Below are 23,546 nucleotides of genomic sequence, written 5' to 3'. Positions count from 1 at the left end.
ACATAGAAATCTTTTCAACAGTTCCAATTTAGTATCAGTAGTAGTAAATGTCCTTTTTATGTATAGCAATAATCTGATATTTCTAATAGACAACATTAAACAATCCCCCCATCTCTAAAAAGGAGAGGAAGAGACCAATTGTTTTTTTTTTTAAAAAAAAAGAGCAAGTACAATCTTCTGCATTTTTTGCATGGACAAGCACTCCAGAGTTGAAGACAATAATTTTAATTTCATTGTGGCTACATATTGAATACAAATTAATTGATCACTTATTAAGTAAAATGTATACCTGTTGAATACTGAGGGACCCACATTAAAGTGATTAGTTGCTTGAGAACATCTCCATTTAATTCTTATTATGAGGATAAAAACTGTAAAAGGCAAAGCAGAAAGTGTTGGCTAATGTGAGCAATATGTTGTTTATGTGGTGTTTAATTATAGTGGTACCAGATCCAAAATCATGTGTTTTTGTCTGTTCCTCTGTTTTTCTAGTTAATGGAACTCCTGGTAGTCAGCTTTCTACTCCCCGTTCCGGGAAGTCTCCAAGCCCTTCTCCTACTAGCCCAGGAAGCTTGCGGAAACAGAGGGTAAGGAAATGTGAGGTCTGAAGATGGCCAAGAGACACACTTGTTGCCAAATTGCTTAATCTAGAGATTCTCAAATGTTCTGATATTACAACCCCCCTAAAACAATAAAGGAATTTCTATGAATTTGCTAATATAAATAATTTGGTTGAGCGGTGGAATATTTTGACAAACGGCTAGACCCAGGGTTGCCCAGGCAAAGCTGTAGGACGTTTTGAAAAATGCTTCCATTTTGCATCTGCTTCTGCATGAAAAATGGGAACAGGGTCAAAATGAACTCTGAGTTTTTCTCCCTGTTTTGCACTGTCGAAAATCCCTGCAGGCTTTGCTCTTTGGTTAGCCACGGGTTTGGCCATGCAAAGGTGCTGAGTCTTTGCTCCCTCCATTTTGCTTGAGTTCCAACAGCTCTGCGTTTTTGCCTGTACAGCCTTGTTACTGAATCCTTTTTAAAGGGTGCTATCTGGAATTGAGTTCAGCCTCTTTTCTCTACCTGTGACTGTTGCCAAACAATTTGCCACTGAAACCAATACCAAATCTGGTGGCCTTTGTGGCTTTGCCAAGGCCTTTCTGGTCCTGGAGAAAGTGTCTGCCTTCTTCCTTGGTCCCATTTCTTCTTTATACCACATGTCTGCTACTTCTGTCTGTCAATAACAATTTCAGATCTGATGAAGTACCCAGATGAGAAATCTGCCTCTTTTCAAGTTGCTGAATGTAGTCCCTGCCCATTTGCTGCCTGAGTGATTCTCCCCAATTTACTATTAAAGTATAAATAAAAAACAAGTATGATGCATGGACCTGGTGGCTCTTTTCTCCAGTAGAAAAAGACACATTTCCAGGGAAAGCAAATGCCTGATTCCTGGAGAGTGAAGGCAGTGATGATTTTCTGTTTGCAGTCTGCTCACAACATACTCCAGGCTCAGGCCTCTTCACCTCTGACTTTTCTAAGAGTCTCTGTTTCTCTGTGTTAGCCATCTGAACTAGAACAAGGCCAGGAGAACCTTGAGCCACTCAGCTTCTACTTGCTTACCAGCCTTGCGCTGGACTCAACCAGGAAACTAGTGCCCTTGATTAATGTGACTCTAACCATGGAATCCTATTATCCATTTTTCATCTGGCCTGCTTCCCAGATGAAAAATTTAGAGATTACTAAATGCAGAAGGCCAGTCTTTGGGCCTGGCTGAAGTTGCTCTCTATTCCTGAGCTTAGTTCTGAAAGCAGGTTCAGCTGGATGGTAAGTCTCCTCCCCCATCATTGCAGCCAGGCAGCCTCTCTGCCAAGGCCATGGACCTGGCATAAGCTGCTCCTGGGCCTCAGTACAGAAATTATAGAAACCAGCTTGGGCTGCCAGTAATTTCAGCCCTGCTGAAAACATTGGACATGCCATATTATGAGTTTGGAACCTCTATGTACCTTTGTGTTGGCTATTTAACAAAGATCAAATTCAAAAGGTCTTCATGACAGATTTGAGAACAACCCTTCATATGCCCAAACCTGGCTTGAGTGATGCAGTGGTGGAAGTGTTCCTGAGGCTCCTTTTATTTTATTTATTTATTCAATTTGTATAGCTACCCATCTCAAACAAGTGACTCTGGGCGGTGAACAATCATCAATTGCAGCAGGATCTTCCCACGTGCTTCCACTTATGCCTTTCCTTCCTGCTCCAAGTTGGTGTTTCATTGGCCCCTACTGAGGGCTTATTTGCAGAGATAACACAATGATCTCTTCCTGGGCCTGGAGTATTGTAATAACTAATCCTGGGCATTTCTGCTTATATTTCCTATGCAAGCCTGTTTGTCCTAGCAATGCTAGAGCAAATTTTGACAGTTCTCTCCAGTTTGATTGTATCTCACTTCCCCCCAAAATTTAATGCCCACATTAAATTACTGGTGACCCCCTCCAGTTTGAGAACCTCTAGTAATGTGCTAAAACTTTGTACATTCAAAACGGAGACTTTCCCTATTATGTTTTGCAAATTATCTTATTATTGGTTTTTCCTAGTCTCCTCTTCCATCTAATTTCTTCTTTCCCCCATGAAAATTTTCAGAAGTAGTCCATGCACAAACTAGCACATTTTCTAAAGTTTTTTTCATGTTAGTTCATGTTGTTTCCTCTAATAAGCACAAGCAATACTGTACATCAAAATAGTCCTGAACTCATTATCATCTGTATGAATGCATTTTCTAAAATACACAGTACGGTATTACAATATGTAGAGTTGGTCAAGTATATTGCCTGTTAGGAGAGGAATACTCTAAACCAGCATTTCCCAACTTTGACGTCTTCCATATAGTGGACTTCAGCTCTCTGAATTTTCCAGCTAGCACAACCATTGCTAAGAATTCTGAAAGTTGAGGTCCACACATTTGGAAGTTGCCAAGGCTGGGAAATACTGCTGCAAATTGATAAATGAACATGAAAGTGATATCAAAAGTATTTTGCACATGTGCAGTACCTTTTTCAATGTACAGACTTTAAAGTAAGGACGTATAATTAATATGGTAGTGCCACAATATCACCACAGTCTTGTGATATGGATTACCAGGAAGACATTTGGAAAAATGAATATTTGTAAGTGTCCCACGGAATCCTACATCTTAGGAACCCATGAGTCCATTACAAAATCATGACACAGAAAAATATATTTGTGCAGTAACGAAAATTCCTGGGCTGCAATAGTTTCCTGTGAGTGGACTTAACAGAGTTTTGAGGGACAAACTGGCTTTCAGGAATATTGCAGCTATTGTTCATTTTATTGATTGAGGAACTCCTGAGAATTGTCCAGGGGACTCTTAAGTTCTCCAGAATATTGTCTAAATGCCACTATTCCTAAAGGCATAGCATGCTTAATCAAAGGAGCTTGTCCATATTTTGAGTCAGAAAATATTCTATGAACAGAATTACACTATAGTCAAATAAAAGTTTCCAACATATTTAGTATTTCAGAAATATCTATCTCACACTATATATTATTTTATTTTTTTTAATCACACCATATTTTAAAATATTTTTTTGCAAAGTATTTTACTGCTGGACTAATTTGAACTCCTGATGTGTTTTTTTTTAACCCTTTATTTCATATAATTCACTAAGGTACTAGATATCATTTCTAAATCTAAAACGATTAATTTAAGAGCTAAAAGTAAAATGTAACATTTAAAATGAATTGCTCATCAGTGCATGAAAAGAATTCAGTACAAAGACACTGGCACATTATACTGGATGTTAGAAGGATCTGTACAGTTTTCTATTAATTTCCCTTGAAAAAACAGTAATACAGTGCACATAAATCAATAATCCACCTTGAATAAATAGCAAATATTTATTTTTGTGGTTATAATATACATTGGCATAAAGCATTATTAGTTCTACTGATACAAGGACACCAATGATAGACAAATCTCATTAATTACCTTCTTTAAAAAAGCATATTATTTGGAAGAGATATCTGTACCACTTCTCTGAATCCTACATATTCCAGTAAATTCTCCTTAAGACAGAACACTCATAACTCCCATTTCAGTTTACTAATATTATTGGGCTTATTTTTGTTATGTGCTTTGACTAAATTAATTAACAATTTATATGTAAAGATGTTGAATGGATGGGAGGCCGCTTAAGAATCTTGTGTGTCAGCCTGAGCTCTTTGGATGCAAAGTAGCACATAACCGTTGGCTTACCTTCCTGTGAGTAGTAGGAAAAAGATTACTTTCAGGATTTAGAGTGCAAAGTTCAAAGAAAGTACATAGTCTTATCCTACTTCTTTGAATAGATGTTTAGAAAAAGTTTGGCTTGTGCTTTGTTAAAGAGTCGCCTTTTCTTCCTGCACTATGAAGAGGGAATTAATGTGTATGAGACTCATATATAGTTATTTGTAACAACAGATCATGATTTTTGCTATATCTCAATGTGAAACAGGGATATGACACAAGAGAGACAAATTTATAAGCTGCAGCGAGTCTAGTTTAGACAATTTATATTGTTCAGAGAACTGAGATTGGGAATAGAACAAGGGGTTTTTGGAAAATGAAAATTATGTTGCCTATCTGAACAGTAGAGAATTATATAAGGTGCTCTCACATGCTTTTTACTGTGAATACAACACTTGCTACCTAGAATAGACAGCAGCAACTAGTGAGGTAGTGATATATGGAACACAGCCCTAGTCATAACACAGAAAGTGGTTTAACACTTGGGTGGAGTTTCTATGGCTGATAAACATTATTTCTATTCATTTTATCCAAGTGAACAGAAAACTGGTTCAGAAATTGAGCCCAACATATTAATTTGAAATAATGACTGAGATAAGCAAAAGAAATACATAGCATAAGGTCTGAGGGAGCCTGGAGCTTGTATAAGATTATTTAATGGTGCTTACTTATATATAATATTTAACTAAAATATTTATATTGGGCGTGTAAAGCAAAAGGTATGGATCCAAGCTGAGAAAGTAGTAATGTTTTCTCTTTTGCATATGTCACCATATTATGTTGCATTATTATATTATTATAATTTTATAATATATGAGACACATGGCAAGTTATATCAATATTGCATTATTTCCATCTTCTCTGAATACCTCCATGTGATCCACTTAGGGAACAATGCTATATGTTATTGAACACTATTTTTCTGTTTTGTATATGGTATATCTCTGAGACATGTGTAGTTTGAAGAAGGACACCTATTAAACTCCCAGACCTCTGGCATTGTAAATTATTTGATCAGTCAGAGGATGCTAGCAGTAGGAGGAGAAAGCAAATAAAGATGCAGAGTTGTAATAAACATACAAAGGCTCACTTCTGCAGATCCTCTGGGTTTCTCAGCTGATAGGAGCTGTTGCTTGGCTACCTCAACAAGAGCACAGTCTTGTGTGTATGTGTGTGTGTGTGTGTGTGTGCGTGTGCGCGCGTACTGTCATTTTATCCAAGTACTTCAATATCATCATGAAGTAAAAAAATAAATAGTTGAAATGGACAGGCAAGCATTCCCAAATACTTCAGTGTTTCAGGTAGATTTGTCAGAGTAGATATTGAAATCACAAAGGGTAAAATAGTGGGGGGAAAGTGTTGTTACTTACAATTGTTTCATTTTTTATTGGAAAAGGTGGTGGTTTAATTTAAAGAGGAATAGCTACAATGATTATTTATTTACACATATACATACACATATGTTGGTGTTCCGGGAGGACTGTAGAACAAGATTTAAAGTTAAATTGCGGTGCAGAAAATCAAACACAATCAGTGTACTTCATTTTACAGGGCTTGTGTGGTCTGCTCCCATCAGATTATTTGGATTCAGCATGATACTCAGTGTAAAAACAGCAAATGCTTAATGGTTTATGCCTGAATGAAGACTTAATACTTCTTTAGAATTCCAGTAGTTATTGATGGACATTAGTTTGTTGTTCACAAAGATTGTGCAAGTGTTAAAGACTGTTAAAACAATAGTCTTTGTTCATACCACACACCCACTACCACAAAGAGTATGATTTCTATACAATCTTTAGGGATGCTTAGGCAATTGAAGATCATAGAGCCTTTTGAGATTAACATTGGATGTAGAGGAACCTTGCTGTTAGTTTTACAAAGTACTTTGACCATTTCCCAAGACTAGAATGGAAGGAGTATTTATACAAGGGACTTTCTGATCTCTTTACTACTGCATGTCCTGTGTTCTTCAGAAGACTTCCCTATAGGGTCAAGGGACCAACCCACGAGTTGTGGCACAAAAGTCCTAGGGGAGAGGGGAAGAGCCCCAAATCAGCAGAGGCAACATCTTTTCTGATCACACTAGCATTGGATTCAAGCCCACATCTAAACAAAGACATTCATATGGAAGAAGCACATTTGCATATTTTCTGAGAGAGATGTAGAAAGTTCATAATGCTTTCTAGGAAAGATCTGTTTTGGATAGTTTCCCATTCTACTCCTTCTGCTGATCTTTGGTAAGTCTTCTGGAAAGTTCCTTCTCACTAATAGAAATGAATTTACAATCATTTACAAGGGCCACCATATACTGAATTGGGGTGGGGGGGGGGCGGTATGACATTTCATGGTTAGAAGTTTATAACAACATTTAAAAGGAACTATTTACAATGTAATTTTTTTTCACTAAGAAAATATTTTTCCTTTTTTTTCTTTTTTAAAAAAGAACCATATAAACAAGAGAAAACAGTTTCAACCCCAAATTTCTCCCCATGTATGTTATTAAAAACAGAATTTTCCATAGCAACTTATTTCATTCTAATGTACTAATGGATTTTAACTTACTAGCATTTGTCTTCTCTTTATAATTTTAGTATAAAATATCCTTAACTCAACTTAAAGTAAAAAAAAATATGCATGATTCTGTTAAAGACCTAAATAAAGGCATGATACAATGGATCAGATCTATGGATATCATAATATATAGTATAATATGATAGTTCATTGTAATAAGCAATAGAACACAGCTCTTGCACTGTTAAACATCTGTTTAGATGTTTGCATAAAACACTTTATGTGGTTCCTTTGTGCCACTGGAATCATTTTAAAAAATCTGGTTAAGTTATTACCCTCTACAGTTCTTTTTTTACTGTTCTAGATTTAAAGTTTTTTGGTTATAGAATTTATTATAGTTTTTAAAAAGATTGTTACATCTAAAACAGGAAAAGGGAACAAGATCTGCAGGAATTTTTATTTTCGAGTAAATTCCTGAGCTAGTACATGAAAATTAGAATTGAGAGCCTCTTACGGTGGCATTAATTATCTCCACCACCTAAGAGAAGGATTAATGAAACAATTATTTTACTTCTTAATTCAAATAGGAATTAATTCAGAAGTTTTCTTTGGAAAAAAGTTATAGGGTGTTCACCTTTGTGATAGTAATATTATGATAGCAATATGATATATAACATCTGGAAGATTACTTGTGTTTCTACACTTTAAACAATCAAACAATAAAAAATTAAGATTGAAAAATAAAAACAAATTGCTCTTTTACATGGGCATGATATAGGTCAAAAATAGGAATTCCATTTCTGTCTGTAAAAAGAATTCAATTTTGAGATGTCAGCTATTTCTTTGGGCAACCTGGATGTTGAAACTTGATTTATATGAAAGAAATTGTTTAAGATAAACTGTGTTTATTTGTTCTTTTTTAATTTTAATCCATAAGTTATATAGTAAATAGAAAGGGGGAAATGAGAGGGGTTTTTTAATGAAAAAAATAGCCAACATCAGGTTTTTGGGGCAGGGCAGAAGTACTGGATTCAGAAATCTTAAGGGGTTGACCTAAATATAAATGCATGCAGTATGTTTATAAAATGTAAAGTGTGAATGCTGAGGGAAGAGACTTTGAAGTTGGAGACTATCTCACAGAGTTGCTTGAGTGGTAGATTTATGGCCGTGTTTCTCAATCTTGGCAACTTTAAGATGTGTAGACTTCAATTCCTAGAATTCCCCAGCTAATATGTTCCTAAAACTTAAGTAGCTTTTCTGCCCTCCTCAATTATAGTACATTGCCCCCAGAAAATTTTCAATATTGTTAGCATCTCTTGTTGTCCTTTTATGTCCTGCAGGATAAAATCGCTCGGATTCATTCCAAGTTGGACTCTGAGTGTGGTGCAGGGTCTGGGGAGATGCCAGGGGATCATTCTTGCCTAGTTATCTGGGAAAGGTTTGACCCTGTGGTTCCTGAGGAAGTGGACAGGATCCTCCGGACTGCGAGGACCACCACTTGTCATCTGGACCCATGCCCCTCCTGGCTGGTGAAAGCAGCTCGGGAGGTGACATGTGGTTGGATCCAGGCGATGATTAATGCATCCTTGCAGGAGGGAGTGTTTCCAGCGCCCTTTAAAGAGGCGTTGGTGCACCCCCTCCTCAAGAAGCCCTCCCTGGATCCTACTGTACTGGACAACTTTCGTCCAGTCTCCCACCTCCCCTTCTTGGGGAAGGTGGTTGAGAAAGTGGTGGCTTTGCAGCTCCAAAGGGTCCTGGAGGAAACAGATTATCTGGACCCTTATCAGTCAGGTTTCGGGCCCGGCTATGGAACGGAAAGGCATTGGTCGCACTTATGGATGATCTCTGGCGGGAGCGGGATGGTGGAAGTGCGACCATCCTTGCTCTCCTTGATCTCTCAGCAGCGTTTGATACCATCGACCATGGTATCCTATTGGGACAGCTCAGGGATACCGGGGTGGGTGGCACAGTTTTGTACTGGTTCATCTCCTTTCTCCAGGGCTGATCCCAATCGGTGGTGATAGGGAGCGAGAGGTCCCATCCTCGGTCCCTCCATTGTGGGGTGCCGCAGGGTTCAGTTCTCTCTCCACTCCTTTTCAACATCTATATGAAACCGCTGGGCGAGATCATCCGTCATCATGGGATGAGGTATCATCAGTATGCTGATGATACTCAATTATATATCTCCATCCCTGGTGAGGTAAGTGATGCCGTGACCGCCCTCTCGCGGTGCCTGGAGGCTGTGAGGGTCTGGTTGGGGAACAACAGGCTCCAGCTGAACCCTGGCAAGACGGAGTGGCTGTGGGTTAATGGCTCCTCTGTATCCGGGATGTTGTCATCATTGGTCTTGGATGGGGTAGCACTGCCCCAGACAGACCCAGTGGGTAATTTGGGGGTCCTCCTGGACTCACGGCTCCTGCTCAAAGAGCAGATGGCAGCCATGGCCAGGAGGGCTTTTGCGCAGCTTCGGGTTGTGCACCAGTTACTCCCTTTCTTGGATCGGGATGCCCTTCAAACAGTCACTCATGCCCTTGTTATCTCCCAGATAGACTACTGCAATGCACTCTACATGGGGCTACCCTTGAAGAGTTTCCGGAAGCTTCAGCTGGTCCAGAATGTGGCCGCACGAGCAATTTTTGGGGCCCGAAGAAGGACCCATATAACACCTTTGCTCTGTGGGCTGCATTGGGTACCGGTTTGCTTCCGGGTCCAATTCAAGGTGTTGGTTATCACCTTTAAAGCCCTACATGACATGGGACCAGATTACCTGAAGGACCGCCTCGCCCCCACGATTTCAACTCGTCCCACCCGATCTCACAGAGAAGGCATGCTCCGGATCCCCGCGGTAAAAGAACTTCGATTACCGGGGTCCAGAAGGCCTTCTCTGCTGTAGCCCCCACCCTTTGGAACATCTTGCCCCTGGGGGTGACACAGGTCCCCTCACTCCAGGCCTTTCGGAGGGATTTGAAGACCTGGCTCTGCCATCTGGCCTGGGGCGGGGAGGGAGGATATCAAAAATGGGGTTGGCTGGCCCCTTAGCAGCCTGGTGTGGCCTCTATCAGCCTCTTGGATTTTTTAGCCTTTTTATCTTTCTCTTTGTAACGTTGGTTTTATAATCTTTTAATTATGTATTGCCGATTTTAGTTTGTTGTAAGCCGCCCAGAGTCCCCCGTTGTGGGGAGATGGGCGGGGACAAGTCAAATAAATAATAATAATAATAATAATAATAATAATAATAATAATAATAATAATAATAATGTGAGAATTTAAAATGTTCAGAGAAGCCCAGGCTGTTGTTGCTGGTTATTAGAATCAGCTCATTAATCACATACGTATATTTTTAGCATTAAACTCAATTTTAAAAAAAGTAAATTAATAAATAAAGTAAAAAGTAAAAAAGTGAACTCAGACAAATGGAACATGGAAAGTCAGTGCCTCAATATTCTGTTTATGATAATTATAGTATTTAGGCAGATATAAGTTTCTTCAGTAGTTGGCTATGATGTATTAAACTTTTCCTTCTTTTCCTGATTTTAACAATTCAACTGAAATTGGCACTTCCTGTTTCTACAGATATTGATTAGTAGCTACTCAAATATAGTGTGGCTGACAGGAACAGTAGTGTTTACTTTGAGAACAAAGGACCCTAGGGTTCTAAGAATTAACAAAGAGCATATATGCTTAGGTAAAGACAAGCAGAGCAACAATTCATTAAATAAATTAATATTGGGTTTGAAATAAAAATAAATGAATGTTTATATTAAGCATGGAAACAAAAAATGCTGGTATGGTTTTAATAAATATTTATTTATTTCTTGGTCCCTTGAAAGCAAAGCAATCACAATGCAGATTTATTTTTCCTTCCTTTTTTAATAGAAATGATATTCAGCAAATAAATAAATCCCAACTTTTCCCTTTCTCAAGAGCAAGAGTGATGTACCCTAAATTGGAGGTGTAGTCTTTTTTTTTAAATTTCTAAGTCATGGAAAGCCTATTATTATGAATCCTGTTCTGTACTTAAAAATATTTCCTATATTTCCTTCTCATACCCCTGGCTGATTCTTGAATTGGTATCTTTATTATCCTGCATAATAATTAGCCATAGTAAATTATTGTAATGCATACAAAATATTGTTGAGCCTGTAAATATCAGAATTGTGAAATAAAACTTAGCTCACTTTTCTGTGCGTTGAATTGTAGCCTGAAGGCATTTATAGGTAATTCTTGCTTAACAACCATTTGTTTAGCAATTGTTCCAAGTTACTACAGTGCTAAAAGTGACTTACGACCGGTGCCTGAAGTTATGACCATTGCAACACCCCTGCAGTCACTACTCCAGGCGCTTGGCAACCAGCTTGCACTTACAACAGTTGCAGCATTCTGGGGTCTCGTCATTGCCATTTGCGACCTTCCCAGCTGGCTTCCAGCAAACAAAATCAATGGGGAACTGTGTGGTTCACTTAACAACCACTTGATTCACTTAACAACTATGTGATTCACTTAATGACCACGATTATTTGCTTAATGACAGCCACAATAAAGGTTGTAAAATTGTGTCTGCTCACATGATGATTCACTTAATGACTGCATTGCTTAGCAACCTAAATTCTGGTCCCAATTGTGGTCATAAAGCAAGGACTACCTGTAGTTGCTTGAGTAGAATAGGAAAAGCCCTTAATAAGCAAAGATTCAAACCTACCTTGATTGTTTTGATCCCTCAATCAATTGCAAAAATATATCTCCCCTTTTCTGGTAATAAATATAACATAATAGCATATTATACAGTTAGTTATGTGCATTCTGGTCATGATACCAACATCTTCTGCCTTAGTAAGTGCCTTGTTCTACCTGATGATAGCCCTGAGAAATATGAAGCTTTCTGAATAAAACTGATGTTCCTTCATTTTCATGTCTATATTAATCTGCTGTCCTTATTGTCACTTTATGTGAACATGGTATCTGCTTTTACAAAATAAAGATCACTGGAAGCGTTAAGATGCCCTTTGCTTGTTACCTGAAAACTAACCAAAATATCATCTTGCTCAGCGTAGACAAAATTGCTTCACTGCCCTTTAAAATATTATTTTAAAGGGTATTTTCGTATAGCATGTTTATTGAATCCCCTGGCTTCAGCTATGTGTATGTTAGGAGTTGGCATTTTTAAAAGATGAGAAATTCAGTACTGTATGATTACTGTAGTTTGATAGTTTTTCTTTCCCAGAAACACACTTGAATTGCCCGGATATTCAGTCTGAATCTAAAATAGCCTTAAACTTATGTCAGTGGCTCCAGCGTTTCTTCACAATGAGGCAATGTAGATTTTCAAATAAGTTTATAGAAACCACAAAGCCTTCATAAAGTTAATCTGAAAACCATTTTTACTTTCCAGTAACAAATATAACATAAAAATCTGGTATTGAGCAGATTCCTAGACATTTTGATTTACAACCTTTCTTTCCCTGATACATCAGACACAAACAGCTCCCTCCAAGCTATGAATAGAAAAAAGAAAGATCTTCAGCATAAATTAATTTGTATGCTTAAAACACTTGTATGCACTGACATACTTTCAGCCTGAGGACTATTACTGGGTTTTCCCATTTAAAATATTTACCAATGAACTGCGGAACAAATCTTTCAGTAAAATGTGGTTGAAACCCTATAGCGCTGATCTTTCTTTTTCCATCATAGAGCAATGGTGGTATGTTGGCCATCTGTTAAATTAAGCTGATCTGGATGTGAAGTACTTACACCACAGACCAAGTCCTGCTTTTATGCAGCTACTTACTTTTAATGTAGGTGTGTCTTAAAAGCAGCCAGGTGGCCAGAATCTGAAGCAAGAGCTCCCTCTTAAAATTTGTTTAATGGTGATGACATCTCAAATGGTGCAGACCGAATTAAAATTAAGACTTGCCATTTATATTGAGGGGTTCAGGTTCCATGAAGGCTTTTTGGTCTGGAATTATCTTTTTTTTTTTTAGTGATCCTAATGTGATCTACAGCTGGGTTTGAAGTACAGCAAGTATAAGTTCACTATAATTGCATAGGATGTTTGCCCAGTTTTTAGTAGTTATGTAACACAAACAGTGGTTCTGTACATTTGGAATGGTCATTAATGGAAGCAAACATCCTTCAAACTGTGAGATTTATAATGACAATCCCACTTCATCCAATAAACAGGAAGTAAAGGAACAATAACAAGAATTTCAGAAATAGGAATTACAGTTTATGTAGGACTAGGCTTCATAAAGTGCAAAAAATAAAAATAAAATGGAAAAAGTGAACGAAATGACAATATCTTACTATGTTTAATGAAGCAGAGAAAGGAACTCCGACATACCTTCCCTAAGGCCCAGGGCCCTTTTCTGAGCCCCTTATAAGAACACATTTAATGGAAGTTTATGTCCAGGAAAACTCATAAAACTTCACAGATCTTTTCCCATGCAAGTATTTGTTATTATTTTATATTTAAGAAATAATTGTTTCATTCTCTTGAATCAAGCAGCAACAGGGGCTAGAGACAAATGTAATCATCCTGAGTGGATCAAGGGAGTTAACTAAAGGTTTAAGAAGCATACTTATTTAGCCTATCTAAATATTCAAATAAACTTTTTTTTAACTGTTAAAAGAAAGCATTTATTATTTAGAATGGAAAATGTTATGTTTCAGAAATGCTGTGGTTTAGATTAGGAACAAAGATGATTAAGAGACTAATAAACTGTGCACAGTTACTCTAAATATGCACATAATTGGATATATTCCTAAATATATATGCATTTAGGTTTGGTCAAAATATTTTCAGATAGCACTTATTTGTGTCAGACTTCTGATAAAAATACAGTTTCAGATCAAATCCTGATAATAATGATGTTTAGATTGGAATTTGAGATATCAGTTGTGAGGAAACGATTCCATTCACTAAATAGGTTCATGCAGTATTCTAGGTCAAATGGCCAGTGTAGCTCTTTCTAGGGATTCCCCTGAATGTGCTAAGTGCTCATTTTAAGACCATGTGAGTAGTCCTATTTCACCAGCCTCCATGCTTTCAGTTGAAGATCTGAAGGGAAACAGTGCTCAAGGAAGCATGAATTTGAGTTCAGCTCGTGATCCAGGAGTCCGAGCAGAGCTTAAGTATTACTGAGATAAAAATGAATTATATTGAAATCTCAAATGATAGGTATATGAAGATCTTCAAACTATTAGGTGGAGAAAAAAATGAAAATACCACAATTGTAGTATGTTTTAAGCAAAATAAGTGTTGGCTTGTAAATTTCAGTATTTATTCAAAGTAGTGAACCAGTTTGGTGTAGTGGTTAAGGCATCAGGCTAGAGACCGTGAGCTCTAGTCCCACCTTAGGCACAGAGCCAGTTGGGTGATCTTGGGCCAGTCACTCTCTCTCAACCCTAGGAAGGAGGCAATGGCAAACCACTTCTGAAAAACCTTGCCAAGAAAACTGCAGGGACTAGTCCAAGCAGTTGCCAGGCATCAAAAACTGACTCATAGTAGTAATTCAAAGGTTTGGAAATGTGTTCAAGCTAAACCACAGCTTGTTAAAATAATTTTTATCCCTAATTTCTTTAATTGTTCCTTTCATTTCTTTAATATTTTTTAAATATATTCAGCCCAAATCTTAGTAATTTATTGCTGGTGGAGGGGAACCTATTAAAATTTAAACAGGATGTTATGTGACTAGATTACTTCTTGCTCCCATCTCCAGTATGACTCACATATGTTCCAGAAAAGTTCCCAGCCCCACAGACGCATATGGGTGATACAAATTTATGGAATTTATGTGGAAGAATTATGGAACATTATATTAAAGTTGGCCTTGCTGCACTAAGGCTGCCGTCATACGTAAATGTAGCTGTGTATCCTACTAAACTCAGTGGAATTTACAGTGTAAATATTATTAAATACATTAATAATCTACAGTCATTTATCTTCGGTTTATCTTTCATCACATAATTATTGAGCAGGAACACTATGAAATTCCATTATCTGCTTTAAACTAGTGGGAAAACTATCTCCTAATCCATTGTCATTAATCTTATTTTATGCCATTTTTCCCTCTGGTTAATTTTATAAATTAATGCAGATTTTGTTGTTTAGGGACAAAAGCATTTTTCCTGAATTATTTTCCAGTTACTCTTTGGAGTAAATGGACTCTCTTCTGCTGTACAGTTTTAACCGATAGATACATTTTTGTATGAAATAGAAACTCAGGAATTATCTTTTTTGTAACTAATCTAAAAAGAATGAATCAAAATCGAAAGCTACTCTCTAAGTTAAATTTCAATACAAATCAGATAAAACTCACTCAGATAAATAATGGCCTTATTTTGGTAAGAGAGAATAATTCGGTAAGAGAATTTTGGAAATTCTGCTGCAGTCATGCCATACCATCTGGTGGAAATGTAATGCAAATGAGGCATTTTTCTATGTAATTTCTATGTAAAAATATAACCTTATCTTATAAAAGAAACTCTTTAGGTCTTGCTGGAAACAATTAAAAGATAATCATGAGCTACACTAAATCCTATGGTAGAGGGTTTGGACTTATTTTCACTTGCTCCAGAGGGTAAGACTAGAACCAATGGAGTGATCTTTCAAGAATTAAGATACCGATTAGACATTAGGAACAACTTCTTGACAGGAAGAGCTGTCAATCAGTGGAATAGCTTCCCACATGGAGTGGTTTGCTCCCCTTCACTGGATATTTTCAAACAGAGTCTGGATAGCCATCTATCAGGGATGGTGCAGTGAATCCTGCCATGTGCAGTGGATTGGATTTGATGACCTCTACGGTCCCTTCCAATTCAATAATTCTATGTAAATATTTGCCTTCATGTGAGTGGTGCTAAACTCACAGAGACCACATCTCCAATGCCCTGTTATAATAGGGTGCTTGTAAGGTTAAGGAGACTAAAGAAGGTGTTTAGCTGAATGTTGGTATAGTCTCCTTGCAGATCTTTGGGTTAAATAATGTATTTGCAAAGAGCAAAGCATATAGGAATATGGGATACAGGGTTTTGCATTTATGCCCATATCTCCTTTTTAAATTTAGCTTTATAGGTACTCGACTTACAACTATTCCTTTAACAACCATTGTAAGTTACAACGGTGCTGAAAAAGTGACTTACGACTGGTCCTCGCACTTATGACCATCACAGCATCCCTGTAGTCACATGATGAAAATTTGACCGCTTGGCAACTGGCGTGTATTTATGACAGTTGCAGAGTCCCTAGTTCATGTGATCGTGATTTGTGACCTTCCCAGCCAGCTTCCGACAAGCAAAATCAATGGGAAACTGCATGATTCACTTAACAACTGTGTGATTCACTTAATGACCATGTATTTCACTTAAAGACCATGGTGATTTGCTTAATGACCACAGCAAAAAGTGTCATAAAATTGGATGCAGTCACATGATGCCTTGCCTAATGACTGCACTGCTTAAAGATGAATTTTCTGCTCCCTATTGTGGTCATAAGTCAAGGACTTATGGATTGTTTAACTACATCATGATGTATATTATTTTAAATTAAATAATATATTGAAGCAAACATAAATCAATATAGACAAACTTGTAATTTATGTTCTTCTACTGTGAAACTGTATGGTAATATCAGATATCTTCTCTGTGTGGGGTTTTACTATAGGCTTTCCATACAAATGTTTGATTCATGTGTTAAGTTCCCATCCCTCCCCATCAGACAGCTGATGTCTGTCTCCTTTGTGCAAAATCAGGAAATGTTCATGCAATATTATCATTGCTATCATGAGAGTTTTATGCCCAGATATCTTTAATATTCTAGGAAGGTCTTCCCACTGTTTTGTCTCATCTCTTCCCAATATTATAAAAGAAGTATGAGAGCGGTAGAGAATTATTCAACCTGATGTTCTTTGGATGTGTTGGACTTCAGCTTCTATGATCCCTCAGCCAGTAATGGCCTTTGGGGCACTAGGTTTGGAAAGAGTGAATCTGAGAATATGTGGCCTTTAAGCAAGATTGCAGACCTATACATTCACCACTCATGTATGAATCTTATTATAATAGCTAGAGCCAATCTTCAGAAGAACTCTTTGTCTCCACTCATTCTGCCAGTAGGGAACATTCTGCAGTTCATGGACTATTCCAAGAAATGTGCCATTTCTGGCTGGTGTTGGCAGCCATCTGTTAATATAGTATGTTGAATAAATGAAGTTAGTACAGAGTTGTCACTGAAAAGTAGAAAAGAGAAGGCAGTGATAAGTAAAATCCTCCTTTCAAAAGAAGAAATTAGTCATATCAGTTATAGAGATTAAAGCAGAATGAATGTGACTCTAGGAGTTCTTAGAAGAAGTGTGTTCAAAGATTACAGTAAGTATACATTGAATAGATTTTAGCTTCTTTTGTACTATAATTGCCTATGATCACTAAGTAATTGCAAAAAAAAAAAAATCTTTAACTTCATCCCTTAGCTAAGAATCTATTGATAACATCCTTATTTAGTAAAAAAGGGAATTTGACGTGAGAGGCATTATTATTAGGACTGCAGCTTCTAGACTTCAGAAAACCACTAGATGGTAGCAAGCAGATACAGAAAACTCTAAAATGTTAAAAATCTCTGAGGCTTTGGAGAGTTTTGCAGTCCAGGTATTGTAACTCAAATATTATGCCGTCTCTTCAAAGAGAATACAGCAATGAGAGCTAGCTATAAAAATAATACACTTATCCTCTAGATGCGGATAAGGAAAAATATGATAATCAATTAAAAAAATAAAAAGCTTTGAAAGAGGAAAGGATATAAAACTGCTAGATTAATTGACTGGCAAGCAAAATAATTTGAAGAATAAAGTCTGCAAGAGGTCCTATTTATCTACCAATTGTATTCCAAAACTTTCTCAAGTTTAGGATAAGTTAATACAAATGTTAATACTATTACCATGTCAAACAATATACTGTTATGATGGTGGTACATTGTCAATGTCAGAAGTAGATAAACTGGTACAATTGGTTGAGAATCTGGCTATCAATATATTGGCATGAGTAACATTAACATTTTCCTCCAGGCCTTTAAAATAAACGTCCTTTCTGCTGTGGTGAGTTTTTCCTGTAGCAAACTTTACAGGTAAGTAAGCAGAAGAACATGTACTGGTAACTCAGATCCTAAATGGCAGATTTCTCAAAGAAACAGAGCGATACGTTTTCAGTGATAGAGCATTTTAACAGAGACGTTCTGAATTGTTCAAAAATGGTTAGGAGGCTAACAAGGAAAGAGAATGTGGCATAGAAGGTTTTTACATAATGAGCAGTAAATTGAAGATGGTTTCTGAAAGTATTCAAGGATAGAGTGTTTCAGGAGCATTTTTTAAAAAAATATCATTTCTGATCACCCATCAGGTAGACTCTCTAGATTTTTTTTTTTGTAATCTAGCCTTGTTGAAACCATATTTAATTATCTTTATCCAATCCAATTCTACATTTCCAGAGCTCTCAGCACAGTGGTTCCTCTACCTCACTAGCCTCTACCAAAGTCTGCAGTTCAATGGATGAAAATGATGGGCCTGGTGAAGGTAATATTAGTAGATAAAATGCATCTGTTTGAAAGTTCATAATACAAAGGTCTCTATTATATGTTGCCTTTAAAATTTGAAGAAAGATTGTTGGTATTAGGGAGAAATTGATGTTTTGTATTCAACTGTCCTGTGCATTACTGAATAGAGTAATCTGGTACTTCCATAGCCATTTTCCATTTTTTTCCAATATTCAAAATACTTCTATATCATATGCAAAGAGTGAGAGTACATCTCCAGTACATCTTGAGAAAGTTTTTATTGTTTGGTTAACTTTCTAGTTTAGATTGTGTATAGAGGTTTTGATTGCCATGGATTGAAAGCTAATTAGTTATTTCCTAAACCATTTATATTCATGCCACAAAGATATTATATAATAATCTTCTGCGAAATGAACTGAATGACCCCAGTCTGGATCATTCACTGACTGCAGATATCAGCAATCCTCATCTATAGGTAAGGCATGATTCTTGTTCATGTAGGTACACAAAGAGATAGCCCAGAGAGGAGAGGAATTTTCTAGGGAGAGAAAAATTGAGTCCTTTGAAAAGGCAGAGACAGAACTGAAAGAGGGAACTGAAGGAGAAGTTATGGACTGAAACTGGGAGTTTCAGAGGGGTCAATGTTATTTTGCAGAGTCTCAGATTAAAGCTGGAATTTCCAGGAAAAAGGAAATTCCAACTAAATGGAAGGAGGGCTTCACTTTAAGAAAAATGGCTATTTCTATAGAAATAAGTAAATATGTTCTACCCAGGATTTGCATTTCATCTTTCCTTTATTTTTATGTGCTGCTAAGTCATTTTTATTTGTATAAGCTAGTGAATTTTATGTAATTTCAGGCTTCTCCCAGTGTTTAAGGTGAGCATGTGTGTATTATTGCTATTTATAATCTTCTTATGAGATAAAAGTTGAACTCCATGCAGCATCTATTTTGAGATTTGGGAACTGCCCAGAGTTTGATATAAGATGGGCGGCTATATAAATTTTTTAAGTAAATAAATACATTCTTCCAGAGAAATTCCTATTTGTAGCAGACCATTAACATCATGTGATCTGTTAGGAACATTTCTTTTTCAGTCCTTGTGGATTTTCTGTTTAGTTGCTGACCCTGATTCAAGCAACTCTATAACTCCTTTTCTACAACACTGAATGTATACATTTAAGATTTAAAATTTAAAATTTAAAAAGGGATTTCTATTTTATTTACTAATTGAGTTTATATGCCACTTCAATTGAAACTGACTCTGAGCAGTTTACATATCCTGTTTCCATAAATAAAGTAAAGGTACAAAACCTAAACTACAAATAACAATGCAATAGAAAGCATAGTGCTATAGGAAAAAAATAAAATTCTATATTAATTAATTTCCAAATTACAGGAGGGAGCACATCATGATATTCCTACCTACAAGGCCTGTTGAAAAAGCCAGGTAGCTTTTGATGGCTTTTTTTTTTTTTTTTTTTGGTAATTATATTAGATTTTGTACATTTTTAAGGAGATTGGTTTATCTCCCAAAGAAGGGCTGAAATCCTCTGTGCCTCTAAGCTACATAGCCAGGAACTTGTAGGGTTTTAAAATTACTATTATTTTTTACAAGCAATAAAGTTCTTTACAGAAATCCAAGTGGTTCTTTTTTCCTGAGCTTGTCAATCTCACAAAGCATGACATTAATCTTGAAATCCTACCAAGAAAATTTCATGCACAACTTATATATAGTGTAATTAAGGGTAAGATATTCTTTAATCTGTTTCTCTCCCTTCCCTGGATATAGGAATTTCTACTGTAAAATTCCTTGTTCCTCCCTTAACTGCATTCTCAAAATTTGTTAGGCATCTCATCACAAGCTAGGCACAAATGGTCATGTGAAATACACCATGTTTGTTGGCAGAGGAATTGGGTGGATGATTTCATTAAATTTTTCAGAATAAGAAGAAATTATCCATCAATTTCTCAAAGATAGGCCTCTTTCTCAGTTATCCAGTGGGAAGGTTTGCCTTGTTATGTTTTCCCTTGGAAATGAATTGAGATATGAGAAGCCATTAATTGACTGACTGATTTTGTGCCATCAAGTTGATGTTGACTCTCAGTGACCACATAGATAGGTCTTCTCCAAATGATCTGTCCCCAACCTGGCCCTTCAGGTCTTTGAACTGTACACGAATAGCCTCTGCAATCAAGGCCATCAACTTGCTGCTGGAAACTGTAGACTGCTGGAGAAATAATATACAATGAAACTTATTGTAAGATTTTGTAAGATGATTAGAGTCTACTGGAGTGGGGTAGCTATAACAAATCTAAATGAACTTAGAACATTTATGCATATACCTTGGCCATCTTGCAATTTTAAAAAGTGCAGGAACATCATATTTTCCTTGAGATTTTTTTGAATTCCTTTCTTTCCTGTTTAGAAATAATTTCAAAGTAGGAATGGGTAAAACAGGGGTGAGTTTGATGCCAGGTATCAACAGTATGCTGATAACGTCCAGTGAATATCTCAAGCCCAGGCCAACCAGGTGATTCCGTCAAGGCCTTGTCCCTGTGTCTGGAGGCTATGGGAGTCAGTTGGCAGGGGAACAAGCTCAAGCTGAGCCCTGACAAGACCAAGTGACTCTGGGTATTTGGACCACCCAGATCTTGATATGCTCCATCCTTAGTTCTGAATGGGGTTGCACTGCCCCTTCAGGACTGGTACAGAATTTGGGATTCTTGCACTCACAGCTTCTGCTGAAGAAACAAGTGGCAACTTGCTAGGAAGGTCTTTACATAGATTCTTCTAGTGAGCCATTTTACCCATATCTGGATAAGGGGGCCCCTAAGAAACTTTGGTCACCTGGTGTTTGGACTATTGCAATGGGCTGTATATGGAGCTGCACTTGAAGACCACTCAGAAACTGCAACTGGTCCAGAACATAGCAACACACGGTATGCCTTGCTATGTCCATGTAACACCTTTGCTCTGGAAGCTGCACTCGGTACAATTCAATGTGTTGGTTATCACTTATAAAGCTCTTGATGGCATAGAACTTGGTTATTTGAGGGACCACCTGTCTTCCATAGTTGCTGCTCATTTTATATGATTCAGCAGAGTCAGCATGTTCTGGGTCCTATCAGTTAAGCAATATCACCCAATGGGACCCATGAAACAGGCCTTCTCTGATGTAGAACGTGGCCTCTGGAATGATATCTTCCCAAAAGTTTGTACAGCCCCACCCTAACTTTTGCCCACCTCAGGCTACAATGGGTGTCAGGCTCGTGGATTGACTGATTTGTGAGATGGTGGCTGTTTTTTTCCAGACTTTTTTTTTTTTTTGGTATTGAGTGGATGTTTTTATTTTCAGTTTTGTATACTGTATGCTGCCAAGAGTCACAGTAGAGTTAATAAATAAAATAACTCTAACAATGATTGCTGAAAATGGATAGCACAATTTCTAGCCTTTTTGAGGTAGAAAACACATGAAAATTATTGTGTAAGCCCTATAAAGTTAAGCTAAGTAGCTAAAAATAGAGAAACCCCAAATGCAACCTTGCCTTGCTAACAACTGTGCTGTAGTCCCATCTGCTTTGCAGCCCTCAGATTTTCCCCAGAAGCTGAGTTGTGGCCCTTAGATTTCAATTTGCTGAAGGAAATTCTCTTTAATCAAACCGAGTAAGAACTGCTTAACAAAAACAAAACAGGAGAATTTATCTGATCAGGACAATTCAATTGTTATACTGATTTTAGAACAGAATTGTAAGAGGTTTTTAAAAATAAAAATACAAAGTTGTTATGATTTGAAAAAGCTAAACATGGTTAGTTTAAGTGAAGGTTTATGGCTCCAGCTCTTTAAAAAATATTTGAAGAATAATGGTTCTCTAATGGCTACTAAAATACAATAAATAGAACCTCTTTTTCCTCTCTTTTGATTGAACTGTGAAAGTTTTTTAAGCATCTGGTGTCCAGGTTGCATTTGTTGGTGACATTATTGAGAACACTTGTTTAAAAACCAAATATTTAATACCAAAGGAGGAAAAATAGAAGTTATCACATGAGCAAGTTTGTGTTGCTCTCAGCTTACAGGGTGTAATAAAAGAAGTACTTGAGTGTTAGATTTTTGTAGATAGACTTAATTATGCTGTGTTGCACTAATCCAGCATTGAGATGAAATAGTACTTTTGTGAGTTGATCACCAATGGGTGTGAGAGAGATCATACAAGCAATGCATAAAATTGGGCCAGCATCCATAAGCTTAACATTTAATATGGTGAAACTTTCTGAGGGGTATCAGCAACATGGTTTCTCTGTTTTGCAAAATGCTGTTTCTGGATGGTTTCAATTATCTTAAGCTGTCTAGGTATAGGTAAAATATGTATTATATGTCATATCTGTGTTGCTTTTTCCACCAATGAAACTTACAACAATTCTTTTCAGAAGTGTTGGATGAAGGCTTCCAGGTTCCAGCCTCAATAGCAGAGAGGTATAAAGTTGGCCGGACAATAGGAGATGGAAATTTTGCCATTGTGAAAGAGTGTATAGAAAGGTGAGTGAGCTTTCTGTTAAAGCAGTTCCTAATGTTAAACTACTCCTAGGTTGTATCTCTGTTTATAGGCTATGTGTATCAAAGAAGTGTGATACACATCACCTATAAAATGGGAAATAGGAACAAAATGGGAAATAGGAGGGAAAAAAGACTCCAGCTAGGCCTATAAGGAAATGTTCTTTAGGAACAATCTAAATACAGTGCTTTTATTTTCTACCGTTCTTAATTATTCTTTTTGTAATTGGGTCTTACTGGACCTATATGCTCTTTGAAAAACTAATGCTGTTTAAAAAGCATCATATATAGGCAGGCACAGTAAGTACCTTGAAAATGAAAAGTCCTTCCTTACATAAATTTTTTCAGGTTTGACTTCCAAATCTGCTGCGGCTGCTATCTGCAGTAGTCTGTGAATGGTGCACTGGTTATAACATATAAAATATTATAAATAACATTTATCTGACATACTGGGGATCAACCCAGCAGAAAAGAACTGTTTTTTCCATCAGTATTGTTCTTTCCCTGCTTGGTGAAGGAGGGAATTTGGGGGAGAAATCCCACTGTCCCCCTTGTGGAGCATTTGGGACCTCCTGTGCAGCAGCCATTGGCATACATGCATATATGTGTACAGTTAGCTGATATATGCAAAAAAATCCTGGCCTGATCAGGGT

At 37.1% G+C, this 23,546-nt stretch overlaps 1 protein-coding gene across 1 annotated transcript in view; it reads left to right on the top strand.

Annotated features, from left to right (window-relative positions):
* DCLK1 (doublecortin like kinase 1) overlaps window positions 1–23,546 on the top strand; it is a 190,735-nt gene that overhangs the window by 124,960 nt on the left and 42,229 nt on the right. Inside the window, exons 6-8 of the mRNA XM_088140733.1 lie at window positions 493–587; window positions 18,276–18,360; window positions 22,770–22,878. Of these exons, the coding sequence (XP_087996859.1) occupies window positions 493–587; window positions 18,276–18,360; window positions 22,770–22,878 (289 nt within the window). The remainder of the gene's footprint in view (window positions 1–492; window positions 588–18,275; window positions 18,361–22,769; window positions 22,879–23,546) is intronic.

Source organism: Python bivittatus, unplaced genomic scaffold, assembly GCF_059951505.1.
Source record: "Python bivittatus isolate LINGU-HERP-01145 unplaced genomic scaffold, Pbiv_v1 ctg000340_np1212, whole genome shotgun sequence".
Lineage (NCBI taxonomy): Eukaryota > Metazoa > Chordata > Lepidosauria > Squamata > Pythonidae > Python > Python bivittatus.
The sequence above is the reverse complement of the archived record's forward strand: the minus strand, read 5'-3'. Positions and strand labels throughout refer to the sequence as shown.